This window comes from Phycodurus eques, chromosome 16 (genome assembly GCF_024500275.1).
Source record: "Phycodurus eques isolate BA_2022a chromosome 16, UOR_Pequ_1.1, whole genome shotgun sequence".
Taxonomy (NCBI): Eukaryota; Metazoa; Chordata; class Actinopteri; order Syngnathiformes; family Syngnathidae; genus Phycodurus; species Phycodurus eques.
In genome coordinates this window covers 9,236,905-9,253,488 of record NC_084540.1, presented here as the reverse complement: position 1 = coordinate 9,253,488, position 16,584 = coordinate 9,236,905, and the positions used below count along the sequence as shown (strand labels likewise).

The 16,584-nt window shown below is 42.0% G+C and overlaps 1 protein-coding gene across 2 annotated transcripts in view; it reads left to right on the top strand.

Annotated features, from left to right (window-relative positions):
• Positions 1-16,584, top strand: part of LOC133415513 (myosin-9-like) — a 37,795-nt gene that overhangs the window by 13,441 nt on the left and 7,770 nt on the right. Inside the window, exons 4-29 of one of the 2 annotated variants that reach the window (XM_061701654.1) lie at positions 781-808; positions 917-1,010; positions 2,061-2,081; positions 4,628-4,720; positions 4,789-4,852; positions 4,983-5,081; positions 5,190-5,333; positions 5,408-5,503; positions 5,684-5,955; positions 6,029-6,202; positions 6,288-6,461; positions 6,631-6,745; positions 8,085-8,272; positions 11,864-11,985; positions 12,070-12,139; positions 12,223-12,383; positions 13,726-13,834; positions 13,930-14,061; positions 14,176-14,382; positions 14,498-14,635; positions 14,699-14,822; positions 14,902-15,073; positions 15,249-15,461; positions 15,780-15,924; positions 16,035-16,241; positions 16,429-16,533. In XM_061701654.1, coding sequence (XP_061557638.1) covers positions 781-808; positions 917-1,010; positions 2,061-2,081; positions 4,628-4,720; positions 4,789-4,852; positions 4,983-5,081; positions 5,190-5,333; positions 5,408-5,503; positions 5,684-5,955; positions 6,029-6,202; positions 6,288-6,461; positions 6,631-6,745; positions 8,085-8,272; positions 11,864-11,985; positions 12,070-12,139; positions 12,223-12,383; positions 13,726-13,834; positions 13,930-14,061; positions 14,176-14,382; positions 14,498-14,635; positions 14,699-14,822; positions 14,902-15,073; positions 15,249-15,461; positions 15,780-15,924; positions 16,035-16,241; positions 16,429-16,533 — 3,467 coding nt within the window. The remainder of the gene's footprint in view (positions 1-780; positions 809-916; positions 1,011-2,060; positions 2,082-4,627; positions 4,721-4,788; positions 4,853-4,982; positions 5,082-5,189; positions 5,334-5,407; positions 5,504-5,683; positions 5,956-6,028; positions 6,203-6,287; positions 6,462-6,630; positions 6,746-8,084; positions 8,273-11,863; positions 11,986-12,069; positions 12,140-12,222; positions 12,384-13,725; positions 13,835-13,929; positions 14,062-14,175; positions 14,383-14,497; positions 14,636-14,698; positions 14,823-14,901; positions 15,074-15,248; positions 15,462-15,779; positions 15,925-16,034; positions 16,242-16,428; positions 16,534-16,584) is intronic. The other variant, XM_061701655.1, reaches the window with a different exon arrangement.

Here is a 16,584-nt window from a genome sequence, read left to right as displayed (position 1 = left end):
TAATGTGACTATTACGCACATGTACATGACGATGCGCAAACAAAATATCGTGCAGCCCTATAGTGTATTTGCTGGCGTCGGGCTGAAACCTGTCCAAATTTTTAAATTTTCACAAATATATACTATTGGTCAGTCCCCACGTGTTACTTTTACAAATTATCGATTTAATCTAAAGTGTTGAAAATGGCTTGCTTCTTTGATTTAATATTAATGGCTCACAAACATGCTGTTTTTGGTTTCCAGAAAAGAAAGTTTTGGAGATACAAGGATTACGCCCGACTCCAGTGATCTGTAGTGTAACCTTTTGCTTACAATTATTAGTGTTTGACATTTACATATACATATATTTACATTGGCCTGTTCCGGTCAGGTCTTCTACCTTCTTCAAACATGGTCTGCGTAGTTGTATGAACTCCTGCTAGAAAGTTCTCATCCCTCGTACCACAACTGAAGAAGTTTTGTTTTTGCTTGACAACACGGAACTAATTTAACTTTGATCACTTTGCAAACGACTCACCATCCATTTGCATTTTTATTTTATTTTTCCCCACTCGCATCATACATCGTACAGCCAGAAGACTGTCCAGGCCTTAGATAAGGAAGTTTGTAATTAGCTTTGTCAGACACATCTGCGGATATTTACAGTTACAAGAAGGCGGATGTTGATTTCCTGTTTTGTGGCCAGGGTGTTCTGGTTATACAAACCAGCTGCACAGGCGGTAACTTATGATACTTACTTACTTAAGTCTGCCTAATCATTAATTTGCAATCTTTTTGCAGATCGTGAAGACCAGTCCATTCTCTGCACGTGAGTGACAGCTCATGCACACTAATTTTTCCTCTTTAGTTGTTATTTTTGCTTTGTATTCCAGTTGACTGTGAGCTGATTTGATTATCTTTTTGTGTTTGCTCTTAGAGGAGAGTCTGGTGCTGGTAAGACAGAGAACACCAAGAAGGTCATCCAGTATCTGGCACATGTGGCCTCCTCTCATAAGACCAAGAAAGATCAGGTAAGTCATCCTTCATCTTTCCTCTTTTGCAATATGGTTCACTCTTCATCACTCTATACTGTTCGTCTTCGTTCGTTCTTGACTAAGCATACACCATGGCTGATATTGTACAGGACAATCTTTGTCTTATTCTGTCCTGAACTCCTCACCAAACACTTTGGCACACTCTGGTGTTTACCTGATGGTGTGGTGTGTCTGAATGGGTTATGTGACAGTCGTTTATCCATCTTCACATCATTGTATTCTTGTGCTGAAAACTCCTTTCATGACAGAAAAAAGCCGCCACAAGAGAGAAAAACACAACAATCGAGATAAATGACCATTTGCTGATTTACAGACTGAAATACTAAATGCTCTTGGAGCTTTGACTCATACAGAGCAGATGCCTTAGTTCATCACTGTTTGTTTTTTCTGACTTTAAAGTAAAGCTTTATAGAGCACATTTCATACACAAGGTAACTCAATGTGCTTTGCATGATTAAAAACATTTTAAAACGACTAAAAAATACTGCTTAACATTGAAAACAAAGAAAAATCAAAGTACAATTAAAACAGTGTACAATGCAAGAAATATTTAAGTGGAAATGCTCTACAAAGCATGAGGGCGGGGGGAGTTTTTAACCTGAACTTAAAAACATTCACACTTGGGGCAGACGTCTCTTCTGTTGGCAACTTATTCCAATTGTGTGCAGCATAATAGCTAAATGCTGCTTCACCATGTTTGCTTTGGACTCTGTCCTCCACTATTTGACCTGAGTCCATAGATCTCAGAGCCCTACTGGGTTTATATTCAATTAGCATTTATTTCATGTATTCAGGACCTAACCATTAAGTGATTTATAGACCAGTAGCAGAACCTTACTGCATCTTACATGAGAAATGCAACTGTCATGGTTAACAAATGCATCTGGCTGCACTAGAAAAACTAAGTAGCTTGTCGGGCTTTTGATACATGCTGCAGAATGTGACCCAGTGTGGTTCAGGCAAAACCACATCAGTGTCCATCATTCCATTTTTGAGGTTGTCGTATTTCTCTCTTCCCATCAACAGAGCAGCTTGATCCTGACACATGTGAGTTAACTCTCTCCCTTTTATTCAGTCTTCCTCCCCACCTGCTTCTGTCATCGCCTTCCCTCCTCCACCTTCTCATCCCCATCCTGCGGCTTCCCCTCACTGGAGCACATTGCTGTGGGAATTGTTGTGTTGCGGATGGGGGGAGAGGTTACTTACTGAAGCTGGTTGGAAGTCTGAAGGAAGTTTGTTGTCAGATTAGTGAAGCTGTATGTGTTCCTGTGAAAAGATTCAGCCAGACAATTGTAAGATAGGAGGGGAGGAGGGATCCTTAAGGAAATAACTGCAATTTCTGGTCTTTATGTGCTCAGCTGATAGCTGAATTTAGATTTGCCTGGCTGAATTTTTCAGGATTTCTGTGGCTACTTGATGCGTGCTCTTGTCCGAATGTGCCATTCTTTGTCCAGGGATCTGTTTTCCAGTTTCTTCATGATCTCTGAGCCAAGGCATTTAATTACTAAGCAGCTTTTGACATGCCATGGAAAATCTGTTTTTGTCCATAACATAACCTGCAGATTAAAAAACTTCGTTAAATGTAAAACAATACATGCACCTATTCGGATTATCATATTGCAATGAGCACAGTCATTACAAGACTACTTCTTCTTAGTCTTGAATTCTTAATGTCACTGTTTGAATTCAGTTTTATTTGGTCTGCTGTTTTTTTATTTTTTTTTTATATGCAGCAGTCAGAGTTATAAGTAATGGCAGTATTTTAAATGGTAGTTGAAACGATTCCATTTTTTGTTGGATACTCTCTATTTTCTAAATTACCCACATGTTGTAAAGGGACTACTATAGTGTCCATATAGCCTATATTTCACTAACAACTTCTTTGTATGTTTTGCTCAAGAAAATGAAACTCGCAGTGATTTCCAATATAAATTTTTTTTGAGCAATCGGTAAGAAACTAATTGCCCTGAGAACACCCCCTTTTCATTGCCAAAATCGAGTCGCTGCCATTGTCTTGAAGTCAGCGACGGAACTGGAGACCAAATTCACTGCTTTTGACAAAGGAATGTACTATACGATAATTTGGCAGTATTTAGTCATATTTTATATATCGTAGCTGTCATGCGGAATCCCCCCACATTCAAAATGACAACTTTTCAGAGAAAAAAGACTCCGTGCTTGAGTTTCCAAACACTGCTTTGTTCAAGTTGTTATTATACTTTATTGCTGTCATACTGTAAACTATTGCATACGCACATCAACACAGCAGCACCCCAGAATTACGTTCAATCGTTAATCGAAGCTAAAAAATGCTAATTACAGTGCTATTGAGTAAAATGGTACGAAGAAGGTGCTAGCTAGCCGTGCCCATCAGTTAGCTATGGTCACAACTGACCGTTAGAACTTTAATCGTGATTTTGAATTTGGCTTCTCACAATCATAAAAAGTCGAGAAAAAAAAAACTAAACTTAATGTGCTGAACAGCACTGTGTGTGTATGCAAGTTCCTGCGTTTTAAAAGCACCCTGCATGCACCGTGTGATGTACTGTATGTTATTCTGCCCTCCCTGAGTGTGCTTTAAGCTGTTTATTGACACCCCAAATGAAGTTTACTGTAAAACTAAACTCATAACAAAAAATAATTGTATATCGTCCAGACAGTCCGGTTTGTAAACATTGCCAGCTGAATGCAAGCACTCAATCGAATACCCCATTGACCGGCTAGCAAAAATTAGCGTTAGACATCAGAGTGACCCTCAAATAGCAAATATTCACACACACAAACGCTGTTGAAATGCATACAGACAGGTAATATAACAATTCTCACGAGCATATATTCTTCCTAATATGTGGAAAAACTGATATTAATGAAGTTGGCCACTTTCTTCTTCTCCTAATGAAAGTGTATTTCCAAGTGTACGCCACACTGCCCCTAAGTCTGGGAGGGGGTGGGTGGGGGGAGATTCAGACTTTCAATACAAGAATGAATTACGCCACAGAAGACATACTAGTTTAGTAAAGGGGAAATGTACTCGTCCTCTGTCGCTGACGTCAGCAGACTCACTCAGGTTTGGACTTTAAATGTGGGCGGGCCAAAATCTGGCTGAAAATCAAATATGTCATCAGAAAACGAGCCTAAAATGACTGTCTACTTTTTGTTCTGCACACATCGTTTTTCAGTCCAGAGCAATGGAATAAGTGCCAGGCTTCACAACCTTAGAGTGGTCCTTTTAAGGGTTACAAATATAAATCAGGTGACTGTTTAAACAGAAAAGATGTCAATTTTGTTTTATTTCTCGATCTATCCGCTCTGGTGATGGGTGGTTGAGGTTCTCTTGGTGTTTCTTTCTTTTTTTTTTTTTTTTCCCTTCTCCTCTTCATAGGTGTATTACATTCCTGACTCTGTAAACTATGTATGCTTTAATTTGGACTACTTTGTAGCTATGAAATGCAATGTTGCTTAAACGTAGATTTGATGGTCTCTCATGCTGCCACAGAGAATTTTCAGTTTTAATAACATTGACCCTGCACAGGGTGTTTGTAACTGGGAAAATGTTTTTTATATTCTCCTTTACTGTTTTTTGGTCTTACCAGGGGGAGCTGGAGAAGCAGCTTCTGCAGGCAAACCCTATCCTGGAGGCATTTGGAAATGCCAAGACAGTCAAAAATGACAACTCCTCTAGATTTGTAAGACACACTATAGTGTTTTTTGTTGATTTTAAAATGTCCACTTTAATTGTTTTTTTTATTTGTAGGGTAAATTCATCAGGATCAACTTTGATGTCAACGGTTATATTGTTGGTGCAAATATTGAAACGTGTATCCTTGTTTCCCTATGATTAAGTAAAAGTTGCCAAATGTCCATGAGGCCGGAAGGGGCATGTCATTTAAAATAAGTCTTCATTTTGGGAGGTGGCTGTATATGAAACCTTGACAGACTGATTGCTAGATTTGCTGGAGAAGTCCCGTGCCATTCGTCAAGCCAGGGAGGAACGGACATTCCATATCTTCTACTACCTGCTCACAGGAGCTGGAGACAAATTACGTGGTAAACCCTGTATTCGCCATCACTTCAAAGACAAATAATTAGCCAAGAACAACTGCAAATTTCTTCCTCTCATTTCCTAATGATCTCACTGATGTAATTTGTTTATAGCTGAGCTCCTCCTTGAAAATTACAACAACTACCGTTTCCTTTCCAATGGGAATGTTACAATTCCGGGACAACAGGACAAGGACCTGTTTGCAGAAACCATGGATGCCATGAGGATTATGAGTATCCCAGAGGATGAGCAGATAGGTAAGGCCAATGGAAAATAATTTAAAATTGTCTCTTGTTATTTGGATACCAAATGTTATGTTCTTTTTGTGAAGGCATGCTGAAAGTGGTGGCTTCTGTGCTGCAGCTAGGGAACATGAGCTTCAAGAAGGAGCGTCACACTGATCAGGCCTCCATGCCGGACAACACAGGTAGGTTGTACCTTTTAACCCCACTCATTTATCGCTCTCTGGTGATAGAATTGAAATTATTCGAGCCCTAAACTTTTAAAATTAGATTGTGATTGTAGTACTGTATCTATAATTGCTGTTTTTATGCTCTTCTTCCCTTTCTATTGAATCCTCTCTTCACTTGCCCTACCAATCTTTCAGCTGCTCAGAAGGTCTGCCATCTCATGGGGATGAATGTCACAGACTTCACAAGGGCCATCCTGTCACCCAGGATCAAAGTGGGTCGAGACTATGTCCAAAAGGCCCAGACCCAGGAGCAAGCAGAATTTGCTGTGGAGGCCTTGGCTAAAGCCACATATGAGAGGATGTTCCGCTGGTTAGTTATGAGGATCAACAAAGCTCTGGACAAAACTAAGAGACAAGGAGCCTCCTTCATTGGCATCCTGGATATTGCTGGCTTTGAGATATTTGAGGTAAGGCAGCTACTGTGCCTGTTACAAATAGTGGGGACAACTGGACATTCTTGTCATTCATGTTTTCTTCCAGCTGAACTCATTCGAGCAGTTGTGCATCAACTACACTAACGAGAAGCTGCAGCAGCTCTTCAACCACACCATGTTCATCCTGGAGCAGGAGGAGTACCAGAGGGAAGGTATTGAGTGGAGCTTCATTGACTTCGGCCTCGACTTGCAGCCTTGCATCGAACTCATTGAGAAACCTGTGAGTTGGGGTGGGGGGGGGGGGGGGTGTACATGAGCATTTTTAATGAATATACTGTATTAAACACTTTCCCCATTGTGTGCAGGCCAGCCCTCCTGGTATTCTTGCCCTGCTGGATGAGGAGTGCTGGTTTCCCAAAGCCACAGACAAGAGCTTTGTTGAGAAAGTGCTCCAGGAGCAGGGCACCCACCCCAAGTTCTTTAAGCCCAAGAAACTGATGGATGAAGCAGATTTCTGTATTATCCATTATGCTGGGAAGGTGAGCAGGCAGAGATGTCTAGTTTTTATTCTTCTTTAGTCATTGTCGTCATTACTTGCTGTCACCACAATTTTTATTTATTTATTTTTTGTTGCTCTTTTGCCTTTGCTTGTTTTTGTTATAAATGCCACCAAATAGATGTTGACACAAGTCTCTTCTTACTCATTAGGTTGACTATAAAGCAGATGAGTGGTTGATGAAGAACATGGACCCTTTGAATGACAATGTTGCCTCACTGCTCAACCAGTCAACAGACAAATTTGTCTCTGAACTCTGGAAGGATGGTAAGACTGGAGATTTTTGTTCCACAACAGCTACTTGATACTTTTTGTACCAACTTGACCAGTAATCTTGCAGAAATCTTGCCTTATCAGACGACTACTAGACATTTAAAAAAAATCTAAATAGCCAACATTAAGTTGGCAGACAAACTCTTCATGTAAAAAATATTCTCTAAATTGTGCTACATGGCTTTTAGCTGCAGTATTACTTAATCAATAACAAAACAAGTGAGGTTAAGACAACATTAGATGCTTATTTCTTGATCGGCAAGTGCAAGTATTGCTAAATAAGGGAGAGTTTGGCCAACAATAAAAACAATCAGCCAGCTCACCCTTGTCATGATTCTCTGCTTTCACATGGGGCTAAAGTGCTGGGTTTGGGCAGTGTTTATTATTCTAGCTCATTATTCCTGATTTTCATTTCAGTGCTTTCTTTCTCTTTGTCTGGTGTGTGTACCTTTGTTTTTACCTTTTTTTAAATTCAAATTCCATTGTCTTCCTCTGTTTGGCTCCATTTTGTATGTTACATTTTACCCAAATGTCTTTGCTGGCTCTCAGAGGTACAGAATTCTCAGAGAGCCTATTTTTATCAGCGTTTTCCCATACTACACTCAGACTCAGGTGACAAGGCTTCTTCTTTCATGTGTTGGTGTTTTCCTGTCATTCCTACAGTCTGTCAGACAATTTAAATGCTTTGTATGACCCATCGGGTTTTTCCTCAGTCATCAAAGCTTTCAAGCTTATGTTCAAGTAACATCAGTAAAATGTTCAAGCTTTTTCTGTGCTTTACTACTTTTAAACTTGCCACTTGTTGCTCCATCATTGAACTTTCCCTTTCCCTTTCCCATGTAATAGTGTATGGGACTCCTGGTGGTGGTCATGGGTACTGGAGAAATGGGTACATGCTGCATGGGTTTGGTGTTTCTCCCCGTTGTTCGGGTCTTCACAAATATAAATGCCCACTGTCACAACTTTGTCACATTTCCAATGCACATAAACATGTACTAAACTGCCACACACAGTTTTCACGCCAAACTACTGTGTGAACAGTTGACATTCACCCACTGCACTGTTTTGCCTTTCCTGTTGTTCTCTGATTGTATTGTTTTTACACTTCACTGGATTGTACTTCCCCTCAATTTTCAGCCTGCATCCCATCCATTTGTGTGGTTTTATTGTTTTTGTATTCTCTCCACTACTTTCTCTGGGTGGTTGTCTACCAAGAGGAAGTGGATGGTACAATTTGTCACGAATTTGTTGAAATTTGCCATTTAGCATTCACCTTACTAAATTAAACCCTTTTGGGTAATTACTTGAGACATTTGTCTGTTGCTCTGTTTAGTGGACCGCATAGTAGGCCTGGATAAGGTTTCCGGCATGCCAGAGATGCCAGGTGCTTTTAAGACCCGCAAGGGCATGTTCCGCACTGTGGGCCAGCTCTACAAAGAGCAACTGTCCAAGCTCATGGCCACTCTGAGGAATACAAATCCAAACTTTGTCCGGTGCATCATCCCCAACCATGAGAAAAAGGTATCAGAGAAACACAAACACACTGGCGCCTAGGCCTGGTACACACACACACAAGGAATTTCTCAAGTCTTTAAAGATTTTTTTTTCTTTTTTTTTTAGCTTTGAAAGACCCCACACACAAAGATAAAAAAAAATAAAAATGAGGCATTTAATAACTTTGGTGATTGTGTGTGTGTGTGGTGTGCTCTGATAACACTGGGGAATACAATTTTTGTTGAGTTAGGTCTGACAGCTGTTTTTAACCAATTTTTTTAGTGCGGAATCCAAAACAGATCTGTTTTTCTCTATCACGTCAAGTTTTTGAACTATAGATCCCCGTTTTCTTAATTACAGTATTTTTCATATTTATTTAACAGATGTATTTGCTTTATAAAACTTCAAATATTGACAGGATGAACTATGGAAGAAACAGGCATGACTGCAATGTTTATTTAACTGTTTTACAAAGGATCAGTCACAAATCCTCTTAATTCCTACTATGCTAGCTTTCTGTTTGCAGATATTGGGAGCTGCACACACCTTACCGCACTGTCTCAATTGTGACTGCACAAACAAGTTGCCACGTAGCTGTAGATGAGTCCTATCGTAATCAGTGGAATTTTGCTTATCTGGAGGGTAAGCTGTGGAGAAAAACTGACTGCAATTTTGGAATCAGCATGCCAATTTTAGTTTTAATCAGCATAAAAATCTAACTCTAGAATAATTTTTTTTCAAATTGTTACCCAGTGTAATCTCAGCACAGAACACCCCACGCAATAAAGACTGTTCCACTACCGATGGTCAAACAAGCCCTCCGAGGCAGAAATCTCGCATGATCAAGTGATCGAACAAAACCGAAGAGGAAAAATAACTTCCGGGCATGCGCCAATGTTACCAGAGTGTTTCCAAAGGTTGCCGCAAGCTATACCGTTGTAAAATGACAATGTCTCAAAAAGACTTGCTTTGGGTAAAATACTTCTTGCCATCTGGGGAACCCATTTTCATTCAAAAAAAAAAAAAAGACATTAGGTAAAGGCCTCTTTATACTCTCGGCCGACAACGCCCACATTGCATCACGTGACCGACGAATTGCCCGCGCGTAGCTTGACGCGCGCACGGCAAAAATAGTTGCTGCGTGTCGAACACCGCGGAGATCATCTCTCGTGATTGGTCCGTTTTAGTCACATGCTGTGATAACTTACTCGGCATGCCCCTTTGTCCTACATACCATCTACACCACCGCCTTCTCGATCAATTTTTGCAGCATAATTAAACGTATCATCTGGTCATCTAGATCCATTTGTTCTAGCAGACACTTCCATGGTCGGCATTGTTGTTGCTTTGTTCCTTGTTACTGAAAGGAAAGTAAAAAGGGCTACCGGAAATGGCCAAAAAAATTCAAAGGAAACTCCACCCTGTGGTGTCCAAGCCTATACCAGCTGTAGCGACACCCCCGACTTGGAGGTGAACTGCAGTAAATTTTCAAAACTCCGCGCATGGGTTGCGCTTGAGTATAAAGGCAAACTACGCGAGGGACAACTGCAGTGACGTCAGCGCGGTCACTGTCCGCACAAATATACAGAAGCCTTAAGAGTCTTATTTACGGTCGTTACCTTGTTCCTGAGTGAGGGCGCTTCTTGATTGGCTACATTCTGTTCCACGTCACACTTTACAGCGACATGACTCGGCTTTCCCCATACACAGATTTTTTTAGCGTGAATATTAAATGTGTTCAATATTTAAGACGTGAGTTGGTGCGGAGAATACTTCGAAAGACCTCCTCAATTCCACTGACACGCCTTCCCATGAGGAAGCAGAGTCTGGGTTCTCTGAGGCGGGCTCTCCTATCTCTGGGGTTGAGGTCACTGAGGTGGTTAAAAAGCTCCTCGGTGGCAAGGTCCCGGGGGTGGATGAGATTCGCCCGGAGTTCCTAAAGGCTCTGGATGTTGTGGGGCTGTCCTGCTTGCCTCTGCAACATTGTGTGGACATCTGGGACAGTGCCTCTGGATTGGCAGACTGGGGTGGTGGTCCCCCTTTTTAAGAAGGGGCACCTGCGGGTGTGTTCCAACTACAGGGGGATCACACTCCTCATCCATGGTAAGGACTATTCAGGGGTGCTGGAGAGGAGGGTCCATCAGGAAGTCAAATCTCAAATTCAGGAGGACCAGTGTGGTTTTCGTCCTGGCTGTGGAACAGTGGACCAGTTTTACACCCTCGACAGAGTCCTCGAGGGTGCATGGGAGTTCGCCCAACCAGTCTACATGTGTTTTTTGGACTTTGAGAAGGTGTTCGACCGTGTCCCTCGGGGAGTCCTGTGGGGGGTGCTTTGGGAGTATGGGGTACCGAACCCCCTGATATGGGCTGTTCGGTCCCTGTACGACCGGTGTCAGAATTTGGTCCGCTTTGCCGGCAGTAAGTCGGACTCGTTTCCGGTGAGGGTTGGACTCCGCCAAGACTGCCCTTTGTCACCGATTGTGTTCATAACTTTTATGGACGCAATTGCTAGGTGCAGCCGAGGCGTAGAGGGAGTCCAGTTTGGTGGCCTCAGTATTGCAGCTCTGCATTTTGTAGAAGTGGTTCTGTTGGCTTCGTCAAGCCGTGATCTCCAACTCTCACTGGAGCGGTTCGCAGCAGTGTGTGAAGCGGCTGGGATGAGAATCAGCACCTCTAAATCTGAGACCATGGTCCTCAGTTGGAAAAGGGTGGCGTGCCCTATCCAGGTCTGGGATGAGATCCTGCTCCAAGTGGAGGAGTTCAAGTATCTTGGGATCTTATTCACGAGTGAGGAAAGAATGGAAGGGGAGATCGACAGGCGGATCGGTGCAGCGTCTGCAGTGATGCGGACTTTGTATCAGTCAGTTGTGGTGAAGGAGGAGTTAACCTGAAAGGCGAAGCTCTCAATTTACCGGTTGATCTACGTTCCTACCCTCACCTATGGTAACGAGCTGTGAGTCGTGACCAAAAGAACAAGATCCCGGATACAAGCGGCCGAAATGAGTTTCCTCCGCAGGGTGTCCGGGCTCTCCCTTAGAGAGAGGGTGGGAAGCTCGGTCATCTGGGAGGCGCTCAGAGTAGAGCTGCTGCTCCGCCACATTGAGAGGGGCCAGATGAGGTGGCTGGGGCATCTGATTTGGATGCCTCCCTGGTGAGGTGTTCCGGGCACGTCCCACCGGGAGGAGACCCCGGGCATGACCCAGGACACACGCTGGAGAGACTAAGTCTCTTGGCTGGTCTGGGAAAGCCTCGGAATCCCCCCAGAAGAGCTTTGATGAAGTGGCTGGTGAGAGGGAAGTCTGGGCAGCCCTGCTAAAGCTACTGACCCCGTGACCCGACCTCGGATAAGCGGTAGAAAATGGATGGATGGATAGAATATTTAAGATTGTCGGCCCGACCCGTTTTGGACCCTATAATTGGGACAAATCTACTCTTAACACAAATCAGACCGAAGGATAATATAAAGACATAAGATAGTCTGGCATTTTACATCTTTGGTCGGGAAGGGGCAAAATTGTGACGAAAAAAAGCCTGATTTGTCTTTGTGTGTACCGGGTCTTAAGCCATTTTTCAAAGTCAGATTTTGTGAATATCAGTGTTTAATTTCACCTCCTGTAGGCAGGAAAACTGGATCCTCACCTGGTTCTGGACCAGCTAAGATGTAATGGTGTTCTGGAAGGGATCCGCATCTGCAGACAAGGCTTTCCCAACCGAATTGTCTTCCAGGAGTTCAGACAGAGGTAGCCAAATGTTAAAATAAAAGATTCTCAGTTCTAATCTGGTGTGTATCAAAATATACCAAATGTTATCTGCTTTTCTTCAAGGTATGAAATCCTCACTCCAAATGCTATTCCCAAAGGCTTCATGGATGGAAAGCAGGCTTGTGTACTTATGGTAAGGGCTTTTTATTTTCTGTTTAATCCTCACAGTAAAAATTCACTTGCAAGATAACATGAAGTTTGTTCTTTTTCTGTTAGATCAAAAGTCTGGAGCTCGATCCTAATCTTTACAGGATCGGCCAAAGTAAAGTTTTCTTCAGAGCTGGAGTTCTTGCTCACCTGGAGGAGGAGAGGGATATGAAAATCACAGACATTATTATTAGTTTCCAGGCTTGGTGCAGAGGCTATTTGGCCCGCAGGTAGGACAGAACACGCACCACTATAGGCCTCTTTATACTCCCGCGGCCGACAATGCCCGCATTGCGTTATGTGACCGACTAATTGGCCCGCGCGGTCCATCTGCGTAGCTTGACTCGCACATGGAAAAAATTGTTGCTATGCGTTGAACAACCCCGGAGATCATCTCTCGTGTAAAGCCTAGTCAGTACTCGGGATGGTAATTGAGAATCGGTGGGAATGTTAACGATACCTTGGAATCGTTTGCTGAATTTTGTCGCGATTCTCATTATTCTATTTGAGGTGATGAAGTCGTGACGTATTTTATGCAGTGTACGCATCGCACGGATCAGCTGGTATTCACATAACTATTGGTCTCAAGTGGTATTAATATGCTACATGACACGATTGGTGCCAGATTACCACCAAGAGCGGCAGTAAACATGACACCAATTTAACTATAAACTAGAAATGGCACCACTAACTATTAAACAGTGTCTGTACAAAATAATACAAAGATGCATTTTAATGCAGTCAAAACATGATACAGCAATTTAAACTATTGGAATGCATTCTGGGAAAGCGCGCATACAAATAGCATGCATGCAAATTTTCTAGGTGTTGTGCTAAAATACACCCTGCCAGAAACTGCGACTGGAAGTTTCCCTTGGCCTCTTAGGGGCACTATAGTGCGATGCATGCATGGAGCTACAAGGTTCCGTCAACTTAGAGTAGAAGAAGAACTTTGTGGTAGAACTTTATTCAAGGAAAAATACATGCCTGTGAATATTGTTCTACTACCTGTCTGTATGTGTTACTTCGGCGTTTGTGTGTGAATATTTATTTGAAGATGAATCCCAGGCATTAATGCTAACATTAGCTAGCCCGTCAATAGGGTTTTGCATTGAGTGTTGGCATTAAACAAGGAATCTCTAAAATGATGTGTAATTGTTGTTGTGCGTTTAGTTTTATAAACTCCGACTGGGCTGTCAATAAGTTCCCATATTTTGGCTTTTTAGACCTCCATAGAGTGACTCTCTAACACAGACTTAGTGTGTCAATTTAATTTAAAAATACACTTTGGTTTTGTCATACAAATGCCCAGAGAAGACGTTTTTATTTTATTCATGTATCTTTTTTTTAAAACTATTTAAGTCCTGTAGATGGTTTTTGTCAGACCTGACGGTTTTTTTCCCTCAAAATACAAATTTGAGAATCGATGAATAGAATCATTAAGCAGTACTGAAAATGGAATGTAAATCATAAAAATCTTATCAATTCCCATTCGTAGTCGGTACTGTATCTTCAGGTGTACCATTTAGTAAAATATGTCTTAGTCTTCTCTCTTGTTAAACAACTTTGCAGAGCTTTTTCCAAGCGACAGCAGCAGTTGACTGCAATGAAAGTGATCCAAAGGAATTGTGCTGCTTATCTCAAACTCAGAAACTGGCAGTGGTGGAGGCTATTCACCAAGGTAACAATCGGAGTCGCCCTATTCCTCACTATTAGCAGGCTGTTTTCATTGCATATACACACACACTTAACACATTTTTAAAATTATGTCCTCAGGTGAAGCCCTTGCTTCAAGTAAGCAGACAGGAAGAGGAGATGCAGGCCAAGGATGATGAGCTGACTAAAGTGAAGGAGAAACAGATGTACACGCAACTACAGCTCCAGGAGCTGGAGGACCAACATCAGCAGGTGAAATCAAAGAATCAGGAAACCTGTTTTTTTGTTGCAAAAATGCATGATGAGAGAGAGAATACCCTTCACAATACCCAACACTTACATGCTTTACTCACTCCTTCTGTGTAGCTCAATGCCGAGAAGATGGCCCTGCAGGAACAGCTTCAGGCAGAAACAGAACTCTGTGGTGAGGCTGAAGAGATGAGAGCTCGCCTGGCTGCCAGGAAACAGGAACTGGAGGAGATCCTCCATGACTTGGAAGCCCGTGTGGAGGAGGAGGAAGAGCGTGCTTCTCACCTGATATCAGAGAAAAAGAAGATGCAGCAAAATATTTCTGTGAGTTGAGTTTCTCGCTAAGCCCCCTTTTGATTTGTAATCCTATATTCAGCAAGCGTAGGATATGACGCGTGTGTGTCACCCATGCGTCAAACTCTTACTCTTTTGGAAATAGGATTTAGAGCAACAGCTGGATGAAGAGGAGGGAGCTAGACAGAAGCTGCAACTAGAGAAGGTCACCACGGAGGCCAAATTGAAGAAGTTTGAAGAGGATGTCATGGTCCTAGATGATCAGAACGCCAAACTGAACAAGGTATAGATTTTATTTATATATATATATATATATATATATATATAAACTTGTTTGTGAATTCAGGAGAAGAAATTGATGGAGGAGAGAGTATCAGAGTTCACTACCAACCTTGCAGAAGAGGAAGAGAAATCTAAGAGCCTACAAAAACTGAAGACTAAACATGAGGCCATGATCACAGACCTTGAGGGTAGAATGGGACATCTTAACTATAGTTTGGTTTCCAGTAGTTATTGCTTTACAAACTCATTGTTGTAAATTTGTCTCAGATCGACTGCGCAGGGAGGAGAAGCAGCGACAGGAGCTGGAAAAGAACAGACGCAAGCTTGAGGGTGACTTCACCGATATACACGACCAAATTGCTGAGCTGCAAGCCCAGGTTGCTGAGCTTCGTGCTCAATTGGCCAAAAAGGAAGAAGAGCTCCAGGCTGCTCTAGCCAGGTGTTTATTGACTACACAGCTCATAAATTGACGTTTTAATCATGCAGTGTTAAATCAAATCTTCATCAGATGGTCATATTTGAGCATAAATTACGTGTTGGAGTTGTACATGTTAAAATATTTAAGGAATTGTAATGGATGCCTATCTCCATAAACTATTGCACTTCCATTTTAGGATTGAGGAGGAAGCAGCACAGAAGAATATGGCTCAGAAAAAGATCAGAGAGATGGATGCTCAAATATCTGAACTCCAGGACGATTTAGAGATTGAGCGACAGTCCCGAGCCAAAGCCGAGAAACACCGTCGGGACCTTGGAGAAGAACTTGAGGCTCTCAAGACTGAGCTGGAGGACACACTGGACTCCACTGCTGCGCAGCAAGAACTCAGGTAGTCATGCTGATACAAAGAGAGCTCATAATTTGAATTTATTTTATCCATCCATCAATTTTCTATTTTTTTTTTTTTTGTTTTGTTTTAAAGGGGGGGGGGGGGTGGAAGTCAAACACCATCTGTTCACCAAAGCATGCATTCAGTTACATGAATGCATGTGCACATATAGCTAGAAATCCTGAGCTAGCTATACATTTTCATTGTTATAGTTGTGCTCCTGGGTCCCTTGAAAGGTGCTATATAAACATTATTATTACTTTGCATTACTAACGGTCTGTTTTACAATTTTACTTCTCTTTGGCTCTACCTGCCCAGGACCAAGCGTGAGACAGAAGTGGCACACCTGAAGAGGACTCTGGAAGATGAGGCCAGAGTCCATGAACAGCAGATGGCTGACATGAGACAGAAGCATTCTCAAGGCTTTGATGAATTAAATGAGCAGTTGGAGCAGGCAAAGCGGGTATTTTAACATTTTAACTTCAAATTCTTACCTTTCTTTTTTTGATAAATGTATTGCATTACCAACAAATCAATTAATTTGTTGCTGTATTAAAATGAACTGTCCTACAGAACAAAGTGTCAATGGAGAAGGCTAAACAGGCTCTGGAATCTGAGAGGAATGAGCTTACCATTGAGCTGCAGAGCTTGATGCAATGTAAAGGAGATTCAGAGCATCGCAGGAAGAAGGCTGAAGTGCAAGTTCAGGAGTTGAACCTTAAATTTTCTGAGAGTGAGCGTCAGCGATTGGAGCTAAGTGAGAGAGCCACAAAAATGCAGGTATACTTGACTGATTTTGCTGAGCTGTTACATGTTTAGCTAGACAAGAAAAGCTATTGTCAGTAGTGCTCCATGCTTCTTACTAAATGTTTAAAAATAAACCCACATTTAATAAATTAGAATGACATGCCCAAAACGGTGACTGTTTGATACAGTATCTCACTCACTTATTTGTAATTCTCCACAGTCAGAACTGGAAAACGTCAATGGTCTGCTGAATGATGTTGAGTCAAAGTCCATTAAGGCAACCAAAGACCACTCTACACTGGAGTCTCAGTTCCAGGATGTCCAGGTATACTCCCAAGCATGTAGTACATGCTGTTTTTACCCCTCTTGTTTGTAG